This window comes from Girardinichthys multiradiatus, chromosome 6, assembly GCF_021462225.1.
Source record: "Girardinichthys multiradiatus isolate DD_20200921_A chromosome 6, DD_fGirMul_XY1, whole genome shotgun sequence".
In the NCBI taxonomy this organism is placed as follows: domain Eukaryota; kingdom Metazoa; phylum Chordata; class Actinopteri; order Cyprinodontiformes; family Goodeidae; genus Girardinichthys; species Girardinichthys multiradiatus.
Window position 1 is genome coordinate 12,348,214 of NC_061799.1, and position 25,898 is coordinate 12,374,111.

Consider the following 25,898-nt stretch of genomic DNA (forward strand, 5'->3'; position numbering starts at 1 on the left):
TCTTGCTTAAAACAGACTTCACTCTTTATTTAAACGGCAAACAAATTCATGTGCTCATACTTCATATTGTCAGAAACCATTTCTGGAAATAAGCCTCCATGTTAAAATCTCATGAACACAGTTTTAGGAGGAGAAAGTCATTACACTCAGTCAGAAAAACAGGGATGCTCTCCTGCTGATCCTTTATGCTGCCTCACACTTTGATGACAGAGATACGACTCTTGAGCTCAGCTTTATAAAGTCCAAAGCCTACACACACAGGCTGAGTGAAGCTGGTGGAGAAAGTGTGGAGGTGAATCAGGCTGTTGGAAGGTCCCACCTCGGAGAAGGTGATGGTCCCGGAGCTGTAGTCCACAGCAACTGCGACTCGATTGCCGACCATTTGGTACGTGAGCCGCGTCTTCCTGCGGTTGTGCCAGGCGGACAGCTTTCTGTTGTGTTGCTGTGTCAAGCTCCATGAAACCTTAAATACAACAGCAGTGCTTTAACTAAAGAATGAAAAAAATGGGACAGAATATATTTTAGTCTAAACTGAAATGACATGTTATTGATGAGTAACTGTAAGATTAAGTTCTCAGTCAAATCATTTAATGAAGAATTTAAATTCAAAAAGAGAGTCATCAAGGCATTTCCTAATTTAACAAATACAACACAATACAAAAGCAAGAATATGCTTTTTCCATGTCTGTACAAGAACTCTGAATGACCTTTAAGTAGTTTGCATTACAAGCTGTGAGAAATATTTGCCTTCGAAACGCATTTGTGATCTAATTTTTAAATGAGACAACATTAGGAGAATCAAGCCAATCTTTGGTCAGATCAGATCAGGGGAGGTAGAAGGGAAAAAATTAGCAAAATCTCCACATGTAGTAGGAAGTGGCAAGTGAACAGAGTGAGACAAAGGAAAACCATAAACCTGTAATTTAAACTTCACTCCTATTTACTCGCGTGAGCCTTGAGTGCTGACACCTGTGACCTACATTTTGGGTTGAGTCCTATAATTAAAATTTGTGTCCTTGTAACATTAATTTCACCCTGTCCAGATTTTTGCTTTTTTCTATGAACATGACATGCTGTCTATTTTTGCATAGTAACAGCGCCACATGTGACAGACCAACACAAAGCACTGTTCAGAAACATATTAAATCTGACCTTGAGGATACTTATGCCCACATTTCATATTCTGACCAAGATTATTAACTAAACAAGCTTCTTCAGATTGTCCAAGCACAATGTTAAGAACTATAAAGCTGTTAAAATAAAATGTTTAAAACATTTTGTAAAATCTAAATGCATTTAAATACATGTTGAATTAATGCTTTAAAAAGTTAAAGGTCAATCTTCTAAGTTGTGTCTCTTGCTAATGCAGTACACGTTGAGTTAAAACTGCTCAAACCAGAAACAGGAACCTTGTTTTGGAAAAGCTTCACTAGACAAATTTAAATCTAAAAAGAGCCAGGCCTTTGTATTCTGCCCCCTTTAATCTAATATCCCTAACTTAAATCCAGCGTAGTGCAACAATTGGTATCAAAAGTCACCTAATTACTTAATAGGGTTGGTCATCTCCACATCCTTAGCAAATTTTTCCCAGGCCCTAGTTTTTGCTTCTGCAACCTCAGATGCTGCAGTTCTTGTTTACCGGGTACCTGTCTGCTGTTTCCAGCATCAGCTAAGCCCCTAAAAACCACCTCCAGGCCTGGTGGCCACCAAGGCAGGCACCATTGATCTTAAGGCCACAACTCCTGAAGGTCGCATTGCCCATTGAGATTTCATGTCACCAACCTCCCTTGGTACTTGAGAAACTTTGTCTCAGAGGTGTTGGTTGAAGTTCTTTGGAATGGGTTGCTCTATTAGACATTCCTGGTTCACTTTTACTATATTTGGGTAAACTGGGTCTTTCCAGCAGTGCCCTAACCACTGTGCCCAACTAATTTTATATGAGCATTGAAGCACATTAGGAAAGCAACACTATCCCAATATGGCACCATTCCTAGGACATTAAACAGACATGGCTTGTCCGATAGGCTCGGACAGCAGTCAGAGCCTTCTCTCTAGCAACCCAAAGCCCATAGATGCGACCCTCTCACTCAACAAGGCAAAATTTCAATACTGAGTCACTCAGTCGGGGGCTTGCGAGTTTGCCCAAACCAGCCCGATGCCTCTCACCTTCAGCAATTCCAGAACAGGAGAGTGTCCAGTCCTATTTAGGGATAGGGTTTGAGCACTAAAATTGAAAGTATGTCCAACTATATCTGGTATAGCTCAACCTCACAAAGAAGTTTTGATTCCTTCTCCACCAGTTGGGTGACTTTCCATGCTCACATTGTCAGATTATGGCAGTGAATATCAACACACCCATGCCCCCATCTTATCCCCCCTCCTGTCCCTGCTGAATGTTTGGTGGTGCACTTAGGGTGATGTGTGCTGTGTTAGTATTTTGCAACACGCATTTTTCATAGTAAAATGTTCAACTTCTTTCACAGGTTTGTTTTGACCCCTACATGGTATGGCAAACTGCAAACAGAACTCCTTTCTTTCTCCAACTAACACCTTCCCACCTGAGCTGTAAATCTCTGCAGCTCCTCCAGAGATACCATTTGCCTCTTGGCTGCTTCTCTGATTTATGCTGTCCTTGCATAGGTTTTAATTGTGTATGGTCGGTCAAGCCCTAGGTCTGCAGTCAGTTTGTTGTAAATTGACCGATGTGAAACTATGCAAGGGGTATGAACACTTGTTTCAGGGACTGCGGGTGCTTTTCCGGACCATTTGTTTACCTTGTTGTTTCCAAAAGCATTCCCTTCTTTCCCCTTTCGTCCAATGCTCCGATAGCAGACAGCTACATCCCAGAATCCCTCAGCCTCCAGCTCCCAATAGTGGGTGCCTGAAGAGAAGGTTTGGACCGTGAGAACCTGTGGCCAGTGGTCAAACCGCTCGGGGTGAGCAGCGCAGGGCAGCCGGCTTTTGACACGCGTGACTGAACGCAGGTCGTCGGAGATGCTCAGCAGAGGATGGGCAGAGTTTGTGTCCAGGCTCAGAGGGCTGGTTACTGCAGGGAGTAAGAGAGTCAAGTGGTTGAATTGCTCTATATTTTTACCACACTTACTTTTATTATCTGAAAAATAACAAGATATCTTGACACCTTTAGGTTGTTAAATTTAACTATTTTAAACATTTGTTTTACTCCTTAAAGACCTTGCTAATGTATCCATACCCCTTAAACTTCACCTTTTTGTCCATTTACAACCACAAACTTTAATGTATTTTATTGAGACTGGCCATCTTTGTGAAGATCAAGGAAAATAATACAAAGTTTTCAACACGTATGATAAATAAAAATCTAAAAAGTGATTTTTAAGCCTCTTAAACCTCCAACATCCGTTGTCTTCCCCTCATCCGAGATAAGGTTGTGGGGTAGGTTAAAAAAGTCTGGGAGGAAACTCAGACATCCTTTTTGCCCAGTGATACTCCACCGCACATTTTGGGGGATCCCAAAGTGTTCTGCGGGGTCTCCTCCCAATTAGTTGTAAATAGAGTCCTCCTAGAGTCCTCCTTTGAATGTCTTTGAAAACCAGGCATCTTTTTCCGTCCTGCTTCACGATGATGCACTACTTTGTGCTGATCTATCACATAAAATAAAAATAAATAAACTGGGGGTTTGTGGTTCTAATGTGACCAAATGTGAAACAAATTCAAGGGACATGAATAATTTTGCAAGACAGCATTTTAAAAAAGGAAAGGTTTTCCAAGAAGTTTATATCTGGGCACATGTGCATATAGTATAATAGATAAATATGTGTTATTGGAAAAAAGCAAACACCATTCCCTTTAAGTCAAACTACTGCCTTAAAGACATGTAATGGGGCTGGTTTTTCAGCCAGTGGGTGAAATGAGCCACTCACAGAGCTCCCTCTTGAGCTCGGTGAGGCAGCGGAGGGTAGCGGTGATGAACTCTCGATATTTGCCCTCTATGTCTTCCAGGATGTGCTTCCTGTCCACACTGATGGGCTCAGGGAAATAGAGTGGGCAGTTCAGGTCTGCTAACAATCTGCAATACACCACATTGTTCAGAAAAAGAACATTACGATACTTGGAAATTTGCATACAGTTATAACATTTTTTAAAGCAAATAGTGCTAGATTTTAGTGGCAGATCTCAATCTTTGAAATTACATCCCAAACATTCTTAACAGAAAAATGTTTACTGCTTGGAAAAAAAATAAAACGGCTTTGTTTATTGGTCTGGGCTTACTTTGTGTCATCTGATTGAAATGCCTGCAAAAGACAAGGAAAGTAGAAAGAAAGGTGTGACATTACATTTCCAGAAAGAATAATAATCATTTATGTGAATCTGCTCAAACAAAAAAATATATACTGAACCTTCAAGGTCACTTCAAGGTTATTCACAGGAAGCATGTTCCTGTCTCATTACAGTATATACTACATTATAAAAGTAGTTGAAAAAATGCAGAAGCTCTCTGATTTGGTAACATGGAGAACCACCTTCAATGAAACAAAGTTAAGGTAATCCTGCTCTATAAAGCCTTATTAGTCTCTCATTTATTATAAAATTATTTTGTTTTTCTTGTCATTGCAGGATTTCTAAATTCATTAGAGTGTGAAGGTGAGCCTTCATTCAGTGACTGGTCTCTCAAGCTCTTAAGGGCCGAATATAGTCGTGCGTACTTGACTCTGCAGAGTCCGCGCTGACTCAAAGCAGACATCCGCCTGACATGTCCACGCAAAGCTTAATTTTTATGACCACGTATGCGTACACATTGTCACACAATGAACTGCTCGGCGGGAAAAAGTCTCCACATCAAACTGTTTTACATGCCCACTGCTGCGACCAACCAGTCGCGGGTACGCGTAGTGTCACAGTCCTCTTTTTTCTGGTTTAATCCATGGCCTCAGACATAGAGAAGCTCACTCCGAGGAAGGAGACCCCGGGGAAGACCCAGAACTCGATATGGATGGATGGATGGATGGATGGATGGATGGATGGATGGATGGATGGATGGATGGATGGATGGGGTAGAAGTATATTTATTTTTTAACACTGCTTATATATTTTTGTGCTCTATTTTATCATTTTAAAATTAAGGCAAAAATGTAAGGCCCTCTTTAGCATATACTTGGTTTATGTTTTGATTTAAGATCAACATATTCTTTAAATTTGATCAACATGTTTTGTCTGGCTGGATATATTAAGGTTTTGGAGTGGCCCAGCCAGAGTCCTGACTTTAATTTGATAGTCTGTGAAGGGATCTAAAGATTAGGGTGATGGCAAGAAGACCCTCCAACTTAAAACTTGGAGCTCATCAGCAAACATGAATAGTCAAAAATACCAGTAGAAACATGTAGAGGCTCTTAAACATTATTCTCCTCTTCATTCCCCTCTCTTCTCATCACTAATGCCAGGGGTTTTCCTGTACAGCATCACAAACACATTTTGCATTAACTGCAGCTTGAAAAACTCACATCTTTCCTCAGTCTGGGCATCCTGCTTAAATGTACAATTTGGAGGTCCACTTTTTTTTCTAAAACTGTTATTCCACATGGAGTGTGGTGTATATCCATATCTAATTGAAAGGGGGGGGGAAACATGGCACCACATTTGTTGGCGTGAAAACTGTGGATAATTTGCTTCAGTTTGGTAACATTGTTCTGTCTTCAGCTAAAGAAGCAGCAGGACTCCAGGTGTATAGTGGCTGCACCGCCAATACCTTACTTGGTGTTCTGCCGGGCCATAGGTGTGATGAGATTGTATCTTTGCCATGAGGCCAATGCTCCTACTCCTGATTCAGAATGTTTGACAACCAATCTCTACTGTTGTATGGAAAGGCAACCGCTGCTGCTACCAGAATCCTTTAAGTTGCACCAAGGACTTGGGTATGCTTCCACCACTATAATGAACTATGACTACCTCCCCACCGAGATGTTGTTAATGTGCAAAACAATATGGTCCCTGCATCATAAAACTGCGTCATCCCTGCAAGCCACAATTAGGTGAATAACTCTTTAATATAGTTGTCTTCAAATGGTGAGATACAGGAAAAAAAAATATTTATGTGGTGCAAGTAAATCACTGAAAAGAACGAAGAGATTTGTGTGACACCAAAAGGTATTTCAGGAAAAAGATAAGTCATTGATTAAAGCATTATACCCGGTAGGTGATGCATTTCTGTCTAAACAAACCCTACATTTTAGCTCAGAAGTGGGTTACTAAATTCTGCATTTAGACCCGCAATACAAGCATGGTTTACTAGTATTTTAATTTGTATAGCTCTGTTTGCCATATTTTAACCCAATGCCCATTGCTGTACAGAGCAGTTGGAAGAGTCTTACCCAGATGAGCAGGAAAGGGTCAGTCTCTGCCAGCAGCAGGTTCAGGTAGTGCTGAATGTTCACCGTCTGGCTCATGTCGTCTCTCACTTTGGCACAATCTTGGTGCACACGCTCCATGATCTGCTGCCTTTCCCTCTTGGTGATCTCCTTCAGAGCCACCACCAGCCTCTTCACTTGGACCTGCAGATCCGTGTCCAGCCGCTCCACCTGGCTGTTGTCCTGCTTTAGAGAGTCCTGAAGGAAGTCAATCAAATAGTATATCAACTACAGTCATGAAACAATAAGGATATCCTATGAAAGTCTGTGTTTTTTGGCATATTTGGACACAGGAATATCTAATATCAATTTGGTATTAATGATACTGTAGTCATCAATATGTTTGCTGATGAAGAATTAAATACTTAATGGGTTGTCTTATTTCATTCACATGACTAGATTTAATATATACATTATAATGTTTTAATAATATAATATTCATTCATTCATCTTCTATACCGCTTATTCCACAGTGGGTCACGGGGCAGCTGGTGCCTATCTCCAGCAGTCTAAGGGCAAGAGGCAGGGTAGACCCTGGACAGATCGCCAATCTATCGCAGGGCAACACAGAGACATACAGGAGAAACAACCATGCACACACTCATTCACACCTCAGGGCAATTTAGAGAGACCAATTAACCTAACAGGCATGTCTTTGGACTGTGGGAGGAAGCCGGAGTACTCGGTAAGAACCCACACATGCACGGGGAGAACATGCAAACTCCATGCAGAAAGACCCCCAGCAGAGAGTCGAACCCCAGACCTTCTTGCTGCAAGGCAACAGTGCTACCATCTGCTCCACCGTGCATCCCATATTATAATATATATATTTGAAAAGATTATGTAAATATAGATTAAAAAAATTACATTTAGCACTTTTTGTGGCCCTAAGGCTATGGATTAGCATTATATAATTAAGAACAACTTAAACTGACAAAGTCAAGGTTTTTAACTCACCGCCATTGCAGAATCAATGTTTTCATGTTCTTTGAGAACTTTCTCCCCATCTTTTAGTTTCTTTTCTGCTTTGATGAGGAGAGTCTGTAAGATGACCTGTAAATTCAAGAATCTATTGGCTATACTCAAACCTGCAAATATACAGTGTCCTGCAAAAACATAAATACCCTTTGAACTTTTTCCAAATATTTTTTCATCATGCCCACAAAGTGTTTTATTGGGAATTTATATGATAGACAAACTTATAGCAGCACATAATTGTGAAGTGAAAAAAAGTCATGATGTGATCCGAAAAACGGGACACACATTTCCATTCAGACCGTTTGAATTAAAACTTTGGAAAACCACATTTCACTGCAATTGCACCTCCAAGTCTGTAGGTGGTATGACTTGACTTGTCCTGTTAGAAGGTGATCCTACATCCTGGTTTCAAGTGTTTTAAAACCCCTGGTTATCTTCCATACTTCCTTCATGTTGCCATCAATTTTGACTAGCTTCTTTGTCCCTACTAAGGAAAGGCATCTTCACAATGTGATAACTTCCATTTCCCAGTTATGCAATACTTTGTGTTGGTCTGTTACACTAAAATCGCAATAATACACATTCAGGTTTGTGGTTGCAGCATGATAAAATGTGGAAAAAGTTGAAGATCTTTTAATACATTTGCACAGTACTGTAAAAACCCAGATCTGTTGTAGTCATACAGCCCACCTTCAGGTCCTCCTCCACCTGTCTCAGTGGCTTGACTTTGTGCAGAGCGTGCCCCCCCCCCAGCAGACAGTCTCCGCAGACGTACATCCTCTCGTCCACACAGTAGTAACGGAATACCTCTGAGTGTGCTGAACACCTTCGCTGAGACAGGTCCCCCAGTGGCTCAACTAGCAGGTGGGTGCTGAACGCTGGTCTCTCCAGGTGGGGTCGAAGGTGGTCAGCACAAAGCGACACCTCACACCTCAAGCAGGTTTTTACAGCCATCGGAGGGTGACCATCCTCTACCTGGATAGGGACTTCACCGTGTTCCTCCTGACACTGGGGGCAGGTGAAGCGACCTTTTCCTTCCCCATGAGGGCTCAAGGCCTCACGGATGCAGGCGGGACAGAAGCTGTGGCCACAAGGTAGAGGGTGAGCCTGGCTGAAGCTGTCTCGGCATACAGAACAGGTCAGCTCTTCGTCCAAAGACGCCATGGAGCTAAGAAGATAATGCCCAATGAGAGCTACAAATTAAATGGTTGATTTGCAAAACAGAACAAAGCAAGCTAGTGACTTGGAAGGAAATTTGTTTAGCAGGAAAAATTAAAACAGCTCTTCTCTTTGGGGGTCAAATAAAAGAATATTTGCATGAGTTGCATGTTTGTACTTCATGTAACAGCCTTAGAAGGACAAGAGGAACGCATTTGATTTGTGCCAACTGTTCACTCAGACCAGTAATCCTGTCTACTGGGATTTTCCCTACTCTGTTCTAAGACTGGAACAGTACCCAGTAAATACAAGATAGATAAATCATCATACAAATAGAAGGAAGTAAAATAACAAAGACAAAATTATCTAATATAAACAAACTCAACTGTAAAACCTCTCTAACAAGTGAACTGACATCCATAGCTTGGCATTACAACAAGACCAATGTACCAAGAAGCCAATGAAAAACAGAAATAAATAACAGCAGATGGGGACAAAACCAAAACTGGGCTTTTTTTTTTTTATCCAAGCAAGCATAAAAGGAATAAACTATCTCCAAATGAGCATTAACTTACTAAGACACAAGCTGTTGCACTGGAGGGATCATGGGATCATCCTCAACACCTTGTTGTCTTGATTTCTTGTGCTCAGTATAGATCATCTGCTGTTTTAAATCCTGTATCCCCATGTGAGCTTCTTTATTATTAATAAGATAAAAAACAATAAAATCTTGTCCTTACCTGTTGCTCTCCTGGTGTTAGTTGACCGCTGCCATTAGTCGAGTGCAGCTGGTATGTTAACTAATCCCAACTGATTAATGGCGGTTGGAAAGATCACCTGACCCTGACAATGGGAGGGGGTGAAGGGATGCTATTAGGTAAGGTTAATGGCAAAAGATTCTTTCTTTTTTTTAGAGGATTTTTCTTCTGGTTTAAGTTTTTTCCATTATGTTTTCAGACTTGTTTCACATTCATAATTGTGAAGTAGAAGGAAATGACAAAAATAGTAAAGCATTTGGTAGAGCTACAACGTACCAAGACATGGTTGTCCACCTATATTGACAGGTTGGCAAAGAAGAGCATTACTTCATAAGCAGCCAGGAGGAGCATGGTAACCCTGGAGGAGCTGCAGGGATTCACAGCTCACGTGAGAGAATTTGTCAACAGCTATTAGTCATGCAATCCTTTGTGAAAGACTGGCAAATGGAAAGCTATTGCTGAAAGAAAGTTAAATATAGGTGCAAGTAAGTTTTGCTACAAGCCATGAACAGAAAATAACAAACCTGCAGAGGACGGTGCTCTAGTCAGATTTGAGAAAAAAAAAACTAAGCTTGTTGACCAATGTTCAAAACACAATAAGTGTGGTGGTAAATGTTCATCACCCTGAACACACCATTCCCACTCTGAAACAAGGTGGTGGCACCATCATGCTGTGGGCATCTTTTCTTCAACAGGGATAGAGAAGCTGTAGAGTTAATGTGTAAGTGGATGAATACAGGACAATCCTGGAAGAAAACCTCTTTTCAGGCTACAGAAGACTTGAGACTGGAAGGATGTTCACCGTCCAGCAGGACAACAACTCGAAACATACAGACAGAGCTACATGGTTTAGATCGAAGTGCAGTTATGGTTTAGAATGACCCAGTTGAAGTTTGGACCTACATCCACTTAGGAATCTGTGGAAGGACTTTCCATCCAATCTGACTGAGCCTGAGGTACTTAACATGTATCTAGATGTACGAAGCTGGTAGATACGGTTAAAATCAGGTACATTTTAGACAGTTTAAAAAGGCACATGACCTTTTATTTCTTACAGCCTGACATTATAAATCATTTCTGTCCACTAAATTCCAGGATAATGGGGAAATTGCTTTATAACTTTCTTCAGAATCAAACATAATTTATGACAATCATGTATACTTTCTTTCATTTCACAGTTATGTGCAATGTTGTCTTGATCCATCATTTACATTGCAAATAAAACATTGAGGTCTGTTGTTGAAATGTATCATGACACGAAAAAGATCAAGACTGGGAAAAACACCCAGATATAATCTATGTGCAACTTCATTCCTTAAGCTTAACTATAAATCCAGAGTTAATATGTGTCCCAAACACTTAATATAAAAACCTTTTTCTGCTTTGAGAAAAATATGGCATATCCATTTTTCAGTCTTACAAAAAAAATGTTCTTCTTCACATTTATTTAATAACAAAGAGTACAAAACTCAGGAAAAGTTCAGTATAATAAGGTAGAAGTTTACCGGTGCAAACAGGTGCTCAAACCGTCAAGGTTGCAAAGCTGCATCATAAAGCAGGTCGGGCTCAATTAGAGAGCTTTTGTGATGGAGAAAATAGCTCTTGGTTCACAGGACAAACCAAACTTTAGGATCTAGTGAGGAGAAAACACTACACAGCTTCTCAGTCACACAGCCCTGTTAACACAGTTAGTAGAGGGAACCTTGGCTTATATGTGTCTCCACTATATCTCATCTTGTGGTTTGTTTAGATAAAACTTTGCAAACCTAACTCAGGCCTTCCTGGTTATGTTGGCAAAAATGGCCTCATAACCCTCCCTAGATATATTTGCAGCAACAATTAGTTTTCTCATGCATTTACAGATTTATTTTCACTTTTTCACCTGCATGTTCATGACAGACATAACTTCTCTCGTTTGAAAAGGTGCTCACAATTTTCATGATCAGCTAATCAAGTAAATATTAATAAGCTGCATAATACAGCCGCTAACTTTTTAAAATTCCTGCTGGATCTATAAAGATGGTCCTATTTTATCATGCCCTGCTTGTGTATTTAATCTTTGGTTTTGTTAAATAAGTAATGCGTTGGTTTGACATTCTATGTGCTACTGTTTGTCTGAGTTTTTATCCAGTCTGAACACCTAATGAATTCTATATAATAGATACACGGTAAAATTTATGATGGACTAGAATTTGTGGGTCTGTGTTTTAAAACCCAATAACTTGAAATGTGTCCACCGTGTGGCTAAACAGGCTGTTTTCCAGCTCTTTGCAACAGATCTATGAAGCCTGTCCCACAGCGCATCCTAGTGGATAAAACAAGCTATAGCGCCTGGCAACTTGTGTGCATCATGAGGCGCTATTAAACCCATTCACAAACTAGACGTCAAGTAAAGAAAGAAAACTGCCCCCATCCTTCCAGTGATTGTGCAGTTGTATTAAGCCCCCCATCCCCAATCAATATTTTGTAGAATCACCTTTAGCTGAAGGTATACCTGCAGGTCTTCTGGGGTATGTCCATGAGTTTTGCGCTCTAAATCATTTGCTTATTCTCCTTTTAAAAATAGCACAAGCTCAGTTGGATATGTTGACGAGTGTGTGTTAACATCAGCTTTTAGACCGGGCCATTCTAATACATGAATATGCTTTGATAAACTTACAGCCAGAGCCATTCTTTTGTAGCTCTGGCTGTATGTCCGTTGTCCTGGTGGAATGTAAACTTCCATCCCAGTCTCAAGTCTTTTAAGACCTTTATTAGATTTGTTTCCAGGATTGTCCTGTATTTTGCTCTGTCCATCTACCCATTTGCAGCTCTAACCTTCCTGTTTTTTGCTGATGGAAAGCATGTAAGCAGCATGATACTGCCACCACTATGTGTCACAGTGGAGATGGCATGTTCAGGTTGATATGCAGTGTTAATTTTCCATCATGACGCGCTTTGCATATAGGCTAAAAACCCCATAAGATGCTCAGGTCTCATTTTACCAGCTACTCGTTTTACTTCTACTGTATGTGTTCTGTGGCTTGTGGCAAACTGAAAATCTCATGACTCAGTTTCAACAATGGCTTTCTTCCTCCAATAGGGGCAGATTTGTGGAGTGCACAACAAACAGCTGTCCTGTTAACAGACTGTTTCCTATGCTTTACAGCTCCTCCAGAGTTACCATGGATGGCCTCATGGCTGTGTTTGCAATTTATGCTGTTCTTGCCCAGAGTGCCAGTTTAGATGGGCTGGATGGTAATTTCCTGGTAGGATGCAGTTGTGCCAGACTTTTTTTTATTTTCAGATGATGGATTGAACAATGCTCTGCAAGGATATTGTTTTATAACTTAGCCCATTTAAACTTTACCACAACTTTATTCCTGGCTTATCTGATGTGTTCCTAGGTCTTCATGTTGCTGTTTGTTTACTAATGTTCTCAAGCAAACATCTGAGGTCAAAAACAGAACAGTTGGATTTAAACTGAGTTTAAATTACACACAGGTAATTACGTGACATCTGAAGGCTTTTTGTTTCTCAGGATTTTATTTAGAGACATCAGAGTAAAGGTGGCTAAATGCAACTTGACGCCACACTTTTCAGGATTTTTATATGTAAAAGGTTTGAGAACCATATATCATTACATTTTACGTCATTTTACGTCAAAGATGCACGTCTTTGTGGTGGTCTATTAAATCAAATCCCAATAAAATACATTGCAATTTGAGGCTGCAACGAAAACCTTTGCCAGAATGTAGTTTAATCGATTTTGGACTTTTAAATAGTTCATTAAACATTAAATATGCAACATGTGAAATGTGCCTGTGAGTCCGAAAGAGTATAATGGAGGTCTATAAAGAAAATTTGCTTAAAATGCGCAGGCTATTTTTTTTAACTGAGCTAGTGGGAAAGGTAACTGTGGTCCGTGTTTCTGGGTGTGGGAGAGCGGGTCATAAATTATACCAGACAGCTGGCCAGATAACCGGGCAGACAGACAGGGTACCGCAGCGAGCGCAGGGACCAGAACTGGGCCCTGACAAGTACAAAGAAAGGAGGAAGAGCCGCGCGTACGGCCAACAAAATCAATCCTCCCTCCCCCCCATGTACTCCGAGTCCAGCTATCTGCACCGCCCCAATTCCTCATCCTGCAAATTCACTCTGGCAGAATAACCCGTTGTTATGGGAGTTAAATGCAATTTGCTACAGGCATAAACAATTGAAAAAAATGCAGCTGTCCGACTGCGCATCCCCGGGACTGAACAGGGAAATGCTGCGCCAGTGTCCCGGCTGAAAGAGGGAGCCGATCAAACCTGAGCTCCGAAGCTTTCTTTCCCCCTCCCTCCACCACTCTTGTCATTCCACGATATCGGTGCCAAAAGAGGGGGTTTAGAAAAAAAAATCATCGTTTCCACCATGGTAAGTGATATTTCTGTCATATTTAACAGGATTGGGTCAGCGTCGAGCGGTTAGCAGTGGAAATGCACATCCGGGACAGCGTTTTTCCGGAGGAGTCATGACATTTTATGAATCATAACTTGTTATGATGTGGGAGCGCGCCTGGCGTGCAACAGGTCGCTGTACAGTAGCGGGAGCGCGCATCTCAGTAATATTGACGCTGATTTCCAAACGTAGGCGTCAAGAACAAGGGGGCAAAAAACGCCCAACCATCGTGTACAAGGGGGAAAAAGACAAGATGGCACAACAAATACTACCGAAAACCTTTTGTGCCTAAAATGCGATTAGATCTACGCTTGTAAATATTTTACCACTCATATATGACTTGATTACATTAATAAATTAATATAATCATGAGCTGCATCTGTACTATATATCGTGATGTATTTATGTAAACCTTAATTCGTAGCACACATCACCTATTTCTTAGAATAGGAAGTGCGGATTTAAGGCCCAAATTATAAACTAGGCTACATTAGTGTTTAACTCTTTTATTATAGTCTTCATAACAAATTTAAGATTATCTGCAACAGATTAAAACGCATTTTAACACATCCCATTTGTGCGATTAATTCAGACCTTACATCAAATCAATTGTGCACTTTATTATTCTGCCCAAGCCCTCAGAGAGACAGAAAGGAGTGGAGGGATGCGGGAGGTGGGGCCTGGATGTGAATGTATTTTTCTCCTCTCTCTGCCTTTGTCTGTTTTCCACCACTACCTTCACTCCACGTGGTAAGCAGTCTGGTTGGGGATAAGAAAAGGGAGCATTGTGCCTCCAGTCAGCGGCATTATGTGTTGGAGAATCTGTGTGAGAGGGCGCTGTGCACTCAGCTGTGCTCCCTAACGCCATTGTTCCACATTCCTCCTCAGTTCAGCTGCTCAGATCACGTTGAGGCCTAGTTGGAACCCTATTGGCTAAAGATTGCTGCGCGAATTTTGATTGGACTTTAAATTTGAGTGCTACCTTATAACAAGTGAAAAAGATACAGTTGAATATAATACAATAAGGACTGCTGGGGCTATTTATTTATTGCAAATATTGGGTTTACGCTGTTTGGACAGAGGTTTGATAGCTTAAATCTAGCATTGGCTCAAAAAATGTGACCCAACAGTTTGTGTGGCTTAGAGAGGAGACTACAAGGAGCCTCACTGGACAATTACCTGACACGATTTTCAAAGAATAGACATTGATCAGGCAAAACATTAAGACCACTGAGAGGTTAATAACACTGATTATCTCTTTCTTACGCCATCTGTTTGACTTAAGGGCGGTACCATATAAGGAAGTAGGATTGTGAAATAATTGCTTCCAGCTGAGTAGGTCATCCTCTCTGTGGGTCAGTACTGCAGGGAAACTATCCAGCAGGCTCAGCATTTGATTGGCATACAAAGTGTGTATTCATAGCAGTTGGAAATAACAACCAACAAATATTGCATTCCAAATTATCCTTAACAATATGATTAATGCACTATTACAATGACAAAAAGTGGTGTAGTCCTTAGATGCTCGTGTAATTTCTAAAACAGTGATGACGCACACACAAATAGGCTAATGTAGCTACGCAAACAGAGCAATGAAAGCAGTTTCCTTCAAATTAAAAGCTGTGTAATCAGACTTGCTTGAAGAACTAACAATTTGTGGATGTTAAATATCAGATTTTCAATTGACCACAACATGCCATCTGGGATATCTTAGCCAGATGTGGCCCACAGGCCTTAGAATAATCAGGTATGTCTTAGTGGGTGGGATGTATGTGACAGCAAGTGAACATTTTGTCCTCAAAGTTGATGGTTTAGAAGCAGAAAAAACGGGCAAGTGTAAGGATCTGAGATAGTTTGAAACAGACCAAATAGTGATAGCAAGAACACTAGAGCATCTCCAACACTTCAGCTCTTGTGGGATATTAACTGTCTGCAGTGGTCAAGAAAGGAACAGTGGTGACCCGACTCCCAGGCTCATTGATGAGAGTCAGGATAAGGTTGAACCAAAAGATGATCTACTATAGCTCAAATTGCTAAAGAAGTTGATGAAGGTTCTGATAGGAGGGTGTCGGAAAACACAGTGTTTCCCAGTTTGTTGTGTGTGTGTCTGCATAGCTGCCGACCAGTATTAATAATGCATAACACCAGGATACACTTTGGTAAGAATGCAAGCCAGCAAAGGTAGTGTGGTACTTTGGGAAATGTTGTGCTACATGGATTGGTCCTCTCATCCATGTAGATATTACTTTGACACATATCAACTTCCCATGTGTTGTTGTAGCCCATGTACTCCTTTGACAAAAACTGTATTCCCTGATAGCTCTGGCCTCTTTCAGCAGAATAATGTATCCTGGCACAAATAAAAAATGGTCCAGGAATAGTTTGAGGTGCACAACAAGAAGTTTGAGGTGTTGACATGGGCTCTAAATTCCACCACAAATCAGTCCCACTGAATATCTGTGGGATGTGCTGGAAAAACAAGTTCGTTCTATGGAGGTCCCTCCTTACAGGTTACAGGACTTCTTGGTGTCAGACACCACAGCATAACTTGAGGTGTCTAGTGAAGTCACTGTCCCAACTGCTCAGGACTGTTTTAGCAGCAAAAGGGGGACCAAGACACTTTTAGACAGGTGGTCATAATAATATCCCTAAGGTGTGTATAATATTGTTAATGTCACTTGGTTGTGGTAATGCCTTTATTTAACTTGGCTTTTTAGTAAGCATTACATTGGCTTGTACTGGCTATGCTCAAAATTCTTGTTGACATGTTGGCCAAAGAACTGAACAGAGAAATAAAAATCATTCAGGGCTTCATGGGGGTGCCGTTGGCACCAAGATGTTCTCAGATCCCAGCCTTGGCCTCTTTGTGTGGAGTTTCCATGTTCTCCCTTTGCAAACAGGGTTTCTCTCTGTGTACTCCAGCGTTCTCCCACAGTCCAAAAACATTCATATTAGGTTAACTGTCTACCCTAAATTGCTCTTGGGTTTCTTTAGATTGCGCTGTGAAGGACTAATGACTGTTCAGGGTGTCTCTGAAAGGATAAAACAAGTATTGAAAATGGATAAAAATCATTATTTGTAATTCAGGTCATGAATTATTCCTTTCAACCCACTGTTTTGTGGCCTCGACGTTAGACATTAGTCTCTCTAACCATTATTTGCTGTAGACCTAACCCAGTGTGTCGGGTCACACCCATAACCCATCTCTGTTATGTTACATCAATCCAGGCTTGGATTGGTCCATCTTTGACCCAAGACTATAGGTTAGCAAAAACAAAATACTGGGTTATTTTTTTTTAGCCTGCCGTTTTAAGAGTGCAGATTTGATTGGTACTGGTGGCTTTTGCTAAATATTTTTATCTTCCACTCAAAAAGACCTGTGTCTGTGTTACAAGAACGTTTTATTTTTTGATAATTGGAATCCATGACTAGGGTCATAATGGGATAAAGTTGAGCTCCAGTGTATAAAGGTTCAGTACAGTGAGGCATAGAACCCTTGTCTCAATAGACTTGGAGTTCACTCTCTTTTTGAATGCAAAGTAGTGGCTGATCAAGCTAGTGCATCTGTGTGTGCAGAACAGAAGGAGGGCCAGCCGGGAGTTCTGACAAATGGGGCACTTGTTTAGAGAAACCACCTCTTTACTATGGGCTTCCTTTCTCCTTGCAACTTTTCCACCATTAATGTCAAACATTGCTAAGTCCAGTCACTTCAGATCATCTAGTGCCTCAGTTTGATTAATGACTCTATGATTAGCCTTTTTCACACATGGGGTATATTTTCATTATGAGGCTAATTTAGCCTCGTACTTTAATCAGTGTGCAGAGAAACATTATTTAAGTTTTGTTGGCCATTAGTTTCCAGTGTCAGTCCTATCGGGTAAGAGCGTAAACCAATGCTGGTTGTTCAGTTAGAAGTGATGCGAGGTTTACACCACAAAGTGTCACTAAATCAATACAGTGTGCAGGTGGATTGCTAATATTATCTACCTACCTGCATTGACAACACAAGGTAGTGCATAAATGTGAAGTGGAATCTGAAAAGTGTGGCACTGATGCGTATTCAGCCTCCCTTCATTTTGATTCTACCTGGACATCACATTGAACACACTGTAGAACATGCAGGTGGCAGATTCATGCTGTGGATACAATTTTTGTTCCACAGTTACAAGGGAACCAGTCAGAGTTGAATGGAAGGAGGGTGGAGCTACATACAGTGCAATCCATTAAGACAACCTGGATTCAGCTTCCAGCAGAACACTTGAACATACGGCCAGAGTTACAATGGAATTTGTTTAGATCAAAATATATTCATGTATTAGAATGGCCCAGCCAAAGTCCAGGCTTAAATCCAAATGAGAATCTGCGGCAAAACTTTAAAATTAATGTTCACAGATGCTCTCTAACCAGTCTGACTTGGCTTGAGCTATTTTGCAAAGACGTATGGGCATAAAATCAGTCTCTAGACGTAAAGAAGCACATGATGCAAGGTACATTTACATCCTAACTGCAGGCACTGATAGTAAAGTTTCAGCAATGAGTTACTGCCTTCGTTCCATTCAAGTCACTGCCCGTCCTGCTTTGTTGTCAGCCACTGTAGTGTTAACAAACCTTGTAGAAGGATGTACGTGTCAGATTCACCACATTAATTCTAGAGACAGAAACCACACTGTATCCTAAACTACTTTCTTAATCAGACATCGGCTTTCACTGCATACAACCTTGCTTTATTTTCCTGTCTCTAAAAAATATCAGGAAAGTGACCTCAGAGTGTTTAAGGTCATGTTTGCAAGGCAACCGTGCATTCAGCGCAGCATATTCAGCAGGGACCTCACTCTTAGCACAGCACTGGGCTACAAAGAGTCTTATAGAGATGAAGGCAAAAGAGACAGAGATGAATGAAAGAATATATTTTGGCAGATAAAGCTTTTATTTTACCGGGGCAGGATGACTAGTGGTAATGAGGTGAGTTGTTTTCTCTGTGTGCTGCCCTGGAAACAAGCTGGACTACATTATGGAAGAGTCCAGCTGTGATTTTGTCTGCAGGTTTATGTGCAGCCTGCATACTGTTTGTGAGTATAGAGATGACAAAAGAGACCACTTTTGAAAATAAAATAAAATAAAACTGAGCAGCAAAAGAGCAACAATCAAAATATACAAAATAAAGCTGGATTTTAAGCTAGTGGAAATAAAACCTGAAGGTAAAGCTACCAACCTGATAATGTTTCTTTGATTTCTTACAAATGTGTTTCTGCCTAAAACATGCTTCCCTTTTCTAAATTTCGATTGTTTCTCTAACCCTCTCCAGATCACAACTTGCCAGTGAAGTAAATTTCCTTTCCAATCATCACGGATTCTCCGTTGTGCTCCACATCTTCTAATCAAATCTCCGACCTCCCCCTTGCTCTCTGTGCATCTTTTAAGGACTCCCAGACCCCTCGCTACCCAAAGGGGGTCCATTAACACCCTCTTTTCCTAGACAGCCCCTCAAATATTCATCGACCTCTCTGTCTCCTGACTTTCCTTACACATCCTTCTATTACCAAATATATCTCCCTGCCCTTTGGCTCTCTGCCGGAATCCTAACTCTCTTACTAGTGCTATTTGGCCACTGTTCCCAGAGTGCACACATGGCCTCTCCGAAGCTGGGTCTGTCAGCCACAACCACCACCTCCTCTTCATCCTCATCATCCTCAGCCTCATTAGGCCCTCCGCCACACCCTGGAAGCCCCAGTCGGGTACCTGAAGGTCCTCCAAGCCCTGTTACTCCCACTCCAAGCCCAGGATTAACATCTGCTTCAGCCACCCCTGTAAGGACCCAGCTGAGCATTGCTCTGATACTAGAGGAGCTCCGGGTGCTGCAGCAACGGCAGATCCACCAGATGCAGATCACAGAGGAGATCTGTAGACAGGTGTTAAGCCTTGGCGGGGACTCCTATAGCATTGACACGCCATCCCAGAATATCCTCCCTCCTTTGCCTCAACTTTGTCTGGAAGACAGCAAAAACACATCCAGTTCCTTAACCCAGTCAGCTGCACCTCAACCCACTACTTCTTTGGCTCCTCTCTTGTCATGTTTCTCCTCCCTGCACCCCTCTCAAACAGCAAACAAAGCCACACAGCCAAACACTTCCTTGTCTCAAATCTTGCAGCCTCATAAATCACAAATTGATGGAACAGGAAGGACTGGTCATTCCTGGGAGGCCTCTCAATGCTCTTCTTCATTTACAACTTCCTCTGCGGGTGCCTCTGTGCCTTCTTCCACCTATGCTTTAGCTCTATCCTTAGCATTACCCAATCGCTATCTTCATGAGCAATCTCCCAATACTACATCTGTAGGTGGGCAGAGTGATTTGTCCTTTTTAAACTCGTCCCTCACCTCACCTCAGTCCATTAACCCAAACTCACAGTTGCAATCTGCCTCTATTGGCAGTGATTCATCTACATTAAGTTCCAACACTCCTGGCCGTCTCCAACACGTATGTCGCTTTTGTGGAAAAGCATTCAGCAGCGATTCTGCTCTGCAGATACATCTCCGTTCACACACAGGAGAACGGCCCTATCAGTGTCCCGTGTGCCTTAGTCGTTTCACAACACGAGGCAACCTGAAGGTGCACTTCCTCCGCCATCGCGAACAAAATCCAGAGCTTTCACTTTCACTTCTACCACCATCTTTATTTGGGTTAGCCTTAGGGGGCAGTGGGGGGTCAGATATTGGACAGATTACTGACAGTTGTGGAAGTACCAGTGGGATGAATATAACACAAAAGAAGCGAAAAAGTAGGGTGGAGGATGAAACATGCAGAGACAATTTGGCAATCAGTGGTAACAGTAGTGGACTTTCAATGGGGACCTCTGGTGAATCTGCTCCATCGACTTTGCCCTTACCTCCTAGTGTAGATCTAGCTTTGATTTCACATTCCCTCCTGCAGCTTAATAGGACTGCTGCTGTTGCTAGTGCTGCCTCTAACTCGTCCTCTTCATCTTCCACCTCTTCTTTGGCGACCTCCCTTCTTTCGAACCCTTCACTCTCTTCATCATCTACCATTTCAGGGTTATTCAAAGGTGTCAAACCGCAGCGCTTTGATGAAAACACCCCACCTTATGCACCTCTGCTGTCTCCTGCTGCTTATTCCCAATTAGCTCACCTACCAAAGCTCCTTTTTTCACCTGTTTCTGTTTCTACTTCTTCATCTATCCAGGGTGCTCAATCACCTATGTACAGCCATCCATCACTGAGCTTGCTACGCACCCAGCTACCCTCTGTTGCAGGATCCCAACCGCATGCCTCTTCCAGCCATTCCCAGCTTTCGTTCCCTATTTCTTCACTACCTAAAAATCCCAATTCACCCACTACCACTATCCAATCCTTTCTGCCTACATCCATAGCAACTGTTACTCCTACATCTGAAACCTCTAAGCTCCAGAGGCTGGTTGAGAAGCTAGAGAAGGCCCCTTCTCTCACCTGCACTCCATGGTTTTCCTCCTCTACTCCAACATCCATGTTGGAGATTTTATCTAACACTACCACATCTTCTACTGGGAGTTCATCAAACACCCGTTTCACAAATGCTGGCAACTCCACCGCCAATGTGGTTGCATCTCCATCATCAAACATCACCACATCAGTTTCCCAATTCACCCGTGAGATGGTTGTTGCTCTTAGAATGAGTGGTAATGAAGCAAATGCCATGACGGGTGGTGTGCTACCATCACTAAATGCCGCTGGTTCAACACATAACCTGACAACCAATCAGTGTGGGGTGTGCCTACGGGTGTTGAGTTGTCCTAGGGCCCTTCGGCTGCACCAAGCCACACACCTTGGAGAACGTCCCTTTCCATGTAAGATATGTGGGCGCTCTTTCTCCACCAAAGGCAGCCTGCGATCACATCTTGCCACCCATCATGCCCGGCCACCCAATGTCCAAAACTCTTGCCCATTGTGCCAGCGTAAGTTTACCAATGCTCTTGTTCTTCAACACCACATACGCATGCACCTTGGTGGACAGTTGCCCCCAGATGGCACAGAGGATTCTGAACAGAAGATTCCACCTAAGTCTAATCCCAGAGTCTTGCCACAGTCTCTTTCCGAATCCACTGATCAAATCCCCCCCTCAAGTAAAACATCTCCTCGAACCAGCCCTAGAGAGAGCCCAGATCCAAACGCTGAAGCTCTTGGCTCAGTCCCTGTCTCTTGCAACAGGAAATCAGCTAAGAAAAATCTCGGTAAAACCTCACCGTCCAGCCCAAATCAAATCCCCCCAGCTGACCTTAGCCCTGACCCTTCCATGAACTCTAACACACATAGCTCACCACGCAGCTTTGAAGAACCCCCTGTCCTTTGTGTGAGTGCACATCTAAAGGTCTCCCAAAAAACGGATCCAGCATCGCTTCCTGGTGAAGATAACAAAATCCAACAACAAGGATCTATTGACATGTTTATTCCTACATCTAATCCTTCACCACTTCTCTCTAGTGATAACAACACTACAGAGTCACCTCCTTCAATGCTGGTGGACCCCACAAAGATTAAAGAATCACCTAGCGTAGATGCTTTCCATGACTCCAAACCAAACCTGGAGGACTTACAAAGCACACCAGTTACTGATGCTCCTTATGATTACACCACTTCCAGTACACCTTCTAACCTTATCCCAACTGAAGATGTTTGTGATGCTAATACAAAGGCAGCTTTGGGATCACAGGCAGACTCCACATGGCGACAATCACCAGAACCAATGGAGGAAGACATCGACCAGTCTCCTTTAAATGCACCACCAAAACAAGACCAAGTAACTGTATCTGACAAAGACCCTAAATTGACATCCCCTGTGGAAAACGTAGAACCCATGTTTGCTGAAGTAAGGGGGGGATTGCCCAAACAAGCCACGTCTGTCAGAGAGACAGGCCAAAGCTTTCACTTTGGTTCATATGGGAGGGAAGACCATGTGGATGCCACTAAAATAAGCGGACTGGTTTTAGAAGAAGCCCTGGATGCTTCAGTGCCCATCAGCCTTGCTCCAACCCTCCCATCTCCAATATCACGTCCTGAGAAGAAAACTTACTGCTGTGCTGAATGTGGAAAGGAGTATGCAAGCCGCAGTGGATTAAAGGTTAGAAAAATATTTTCTGGTGTAAAATGTGTATCTTTAATTCCATATATTCTGATATAATTGCTGTGGAACTGATTTCTTTTTAAGTCAAAGCCATTTTTCAGTCATATTTTAGAGTATACAGTCTGGAAGATAGTGGAACTTGATTTAGGTGTTTAGTAGGTATTAAAATAATACAAAAGTATGGAAAAATACTTGTATTTCCAGAATGTTTCCTATCCAATTATCTTAAGCTTGTTTCTTTCCACCCTTCCTTCCTTTTTCACGTCTTTCCTTTCTCCCTTGTGCGTTTTCTTTTTGTGGCATCCTTCTGTCATTCTTTATGTCCTTCCTCATTTTCTTCTTTCCTTCCTTTACTGTGACCTTCCACTCTCCCTTCCCTGCCCCTTTATTCACTGTGTCATTCCGTTTCTCTAATTTCTTTCTTTAGCCCTTGTTCTTCCTTCCTCACTTTCTTTCCTTGTGTCTCTATTTCTTCATTCATTCCTTTCTTCCTTGTGTATTTCCTTCCTTGTGACCTTCCTTTTTGACTTTTTCCCTTGTGTCTTCCCATCCAGATTTCATTCATTTCCTATGTCCTACCTTCCTTACTGTTTTTCAGTCAGTCTATGCTTTTTTTAATGGGTCAAATGGAGTAAATAGTTCATTGGAGTGACAACAACGTTATCTATATTCATTCCCAGGGGCATATGAAGCACCATGGGGGTGTAACCAAACCATCACGTCCACCAGCCAGGGGCAGTCGTTCCTCCTCCGACCAGATTCCTTCCTCTACATCTTCTGTGTCCTTAAACATTCCAGCCACCAGGAGCTCAGGAGGCTTCTGGAACCAGTATCAAGCCTTCCTCAACACCAGTGCTCAGTCAGCCGATGAACAGAAGACTGTGGGTCAAGGTGAGAATAAATCAGCACAGCATTCTGTTCAGTCACAGAAGAATGCTGGAATCTCTGAGGAAGCTGCCGAAGAACCAGAAAAATATTCTTAAGTCAGAATGTTTGGCTAGAAAATGCATTTTAGCACAACTCTGTGGACAACCACGAATTATTGCTTCCATAAAACATTTCAGGCAGCCTGTCAGTTTGATAACTAGAATAATATGTTCATACGTGAATCTTGTGAGCCATCCATCTTGGACGTCTTGTGTTATAAATGAGGCAGTAGTCCAGTTATTGCTGGATTTGTCTAAAAAAATTTTTAAATTGGCTCAAAAACCTATGTGATTCATAGTGCTAATCTGAACATACAACCAGACCCTGTACTCTCTGCTTTTTAATGAATTACTGAAACATACACAAAAAGAGGAAGTTTGTCAAAGGTTTGGAAGTTTATGTTATTTTTGAAACACTTTGTGACTGTTGTGCCATCTATTAAAATCTGACCTTTATGGCACCAGAGAAGATTCAGTATAATCAAAATGAATTGTTTTGGTGATGGTTAGGTGCTGGTCATTTCGCCTCCTCGCCATTTTCCAAAACGTTTTATTGGGGTACCAGAAGGAGCTTTGTACCACAGGACATTTCTTACCCACGATTCATCTGTCCCCTATTTTCTGTAATATATTATTACTCTACTGTAAGCAAATGTGTTTATACTGTATGATTCGAGTAAATTTTATATTACAGCATTACGTTCCTAACAGTTATGTGGGTTTAATCAGAAGTCATTATCTGTCTCTTTATAAGAATTGAAAGGCCTAAACAAGATCACAGACACATTCAATCTAAGTACTATGTAATAAGAAATCTTCAAAGCAATATGCAGTTGAATAAAATTTTATCTGAGATTTCTCTCTATTATTCATCAAAAGTACCTAAATACCAAAAGAAACAAACCGGCTTAAGTACATGGGTTCAAATTAGTTTGTTTACATGCACAACATGGAAGGAGGAAACAAACAAGTTTGTATGAAAGGGGTAAACGAATTGGTAAAGGGGAATTAACCCAGAACTGCAATGGTTAAATACGACAATAAGACTAAATAAAGTTGATATAATGCAACCTGAAGGGGTAGGAAATCTTTTGTTTTTTTTTCTCTTAATTTTGTGTGTGTGGGGATGGGGAGGACTAATTCATAATTCATCTATTTTCTAATTCATCTATTTTCTACCATGGTCATGTTAAAACAAAAGCACATGTGCTGTTGTTGTGAGCCCAGAGAGGGCGTGGTCTGTCCTGTGATGTTACCCTTCAGCTTGGGGAATGTTATTGATACTGTTGCTGTATGACCCATGAGTGAGAGCTGTAACACGTTTAAAGCTACTAAACTTACTAAACTACATGTTTATAGGTATATACTGTATATTAAAATATATGTATGTTTGTTGTAAGCTGTACTTTATGTGTCCCCCATATTAAAAATATTCACTTTGGGAAAGGCACTATTTGACTAGTGGTTTTTTTTAACGATATTTTTTCGGCACTAGTGGCCTTTATTTTTATTTTTTGACAGTAGGCAGACAGGAACGAGGGGTAGAGAGAGGGGGGAGACATTCGGCAAATGTTGCCGGGTCCGGGACTCGAACCCGGGACGGCCGCTTTGAGGACTCTAGCCTCCGTATATGGTCGCCGCGCCTGACTGGTGGTTTTTGACACTACAACAACTGCTGTAATGAGTTGATAGAGGTATTATATTTTCTTAGACACAGACATAAAGTATCAGAAATACTGTGAGCTTGCTTGTGGACATTTAGGTTGTTTTCCTGTCACATAAATGTCCCCCCTGTTCCCTTGTTAGAGTGATGACTTTTATCAACTCATAAGTAACAAATAAATAAATGACAACCTGCCTCCTAACTATTGACCTCCTTTGGCTGAAGTCATTTCAGCAGGGAACTTCTTGTAGCCAGTCACAATTTATCCAATGTGTGAAATACTGGGCTAAATTCAGACTGTTACATCTTCACTCAACAGTCCATGTGTGGGCTGATAAAGGTGAGCCATAGAAATTCAGACTTGACAAAGCATTTCTAAATAAATATGACCAGAATGAATTATCACAGCTGTAGATATATATTAATAAATGAATAAAAACCTGACAGTAAAGAGACGGTATGGTGCACAAAAAACATATTAATTGGGGTTCATGTAATTTGAA

The 25,898-nt window shown here is 41.5% G+C and overlaps 2 protein-coding genes across 4 annotated transcripts; one reads left to right on the forward strand and one right to left on the reverse strand.

Annotated features, from left to right (window-relative positions):
- On the reverse strand, positions 1-13,698 carry trim110 (tripartite motif containing 110). Of its 3 annotated transcripts, XM_047368124.1 has the most exons (9): positions 13,564-13,698; positions 9,257-9,359; positions 8,049-8,526; positions 7,338-7,433; positions 6,345-6,578; positions 4,249-4,271; positions 3,900-4,045; positions 2,775-3,046; positions 1-463 (listed from the first exon to the last, which is right to left on the reverse strand). In XM_047368124.1, the coding sequence occupies exons 3-9, from the start codon at positions 8,520-8,522 to the stop codon at positions 194-196; spliced, it is 1,515 nt and encodes a 504-aa protein (XP_047224080.1). In that variant the 5' UTR covers positions 8,523-8,526; positions 9,257-9,359; positions 13,564-13,698; the 3' UTR covers positions 1-193. The 3 variants fall into 3 exon arrangements, with proteins under 3 accessions (XP_047224080.1, XP_047224078.1, XP_047224079.1); XM_047368122.1 differs by lacking the exon at positions 13,564-13,698 and having other exon boundaries at positions 9,257-12,091; XM_047368123.1 differs by lacking the exon at positions 13,564-13,698 and having other exon boundaries at positions 8,049-8,551; positions 9,257-12,091.
- sall2 (spalt-like transcription factor 2) lies at positions 13,422-25,182 on the forward strand. Its single transcript, XM_047368121.1, has 3 exons — positions 13,422-13,669; positions 18,999-22,803; positions 23,487-25,182. Exons 2-3 carry the CDS (start codon positions 19,321-19,323, stop codon positions 23,787-23,789), a joined length of 3,786 nt encoding a protein of 1,261 aa, XP_047224077.1. The 5' UTR covers positions 13,422-13,669; positions 18,999-19,320; the 3' UTR covers positions 23,790-25,182.
- Positions 25,183-25,898: the final 716 nt, after the last annotated feature.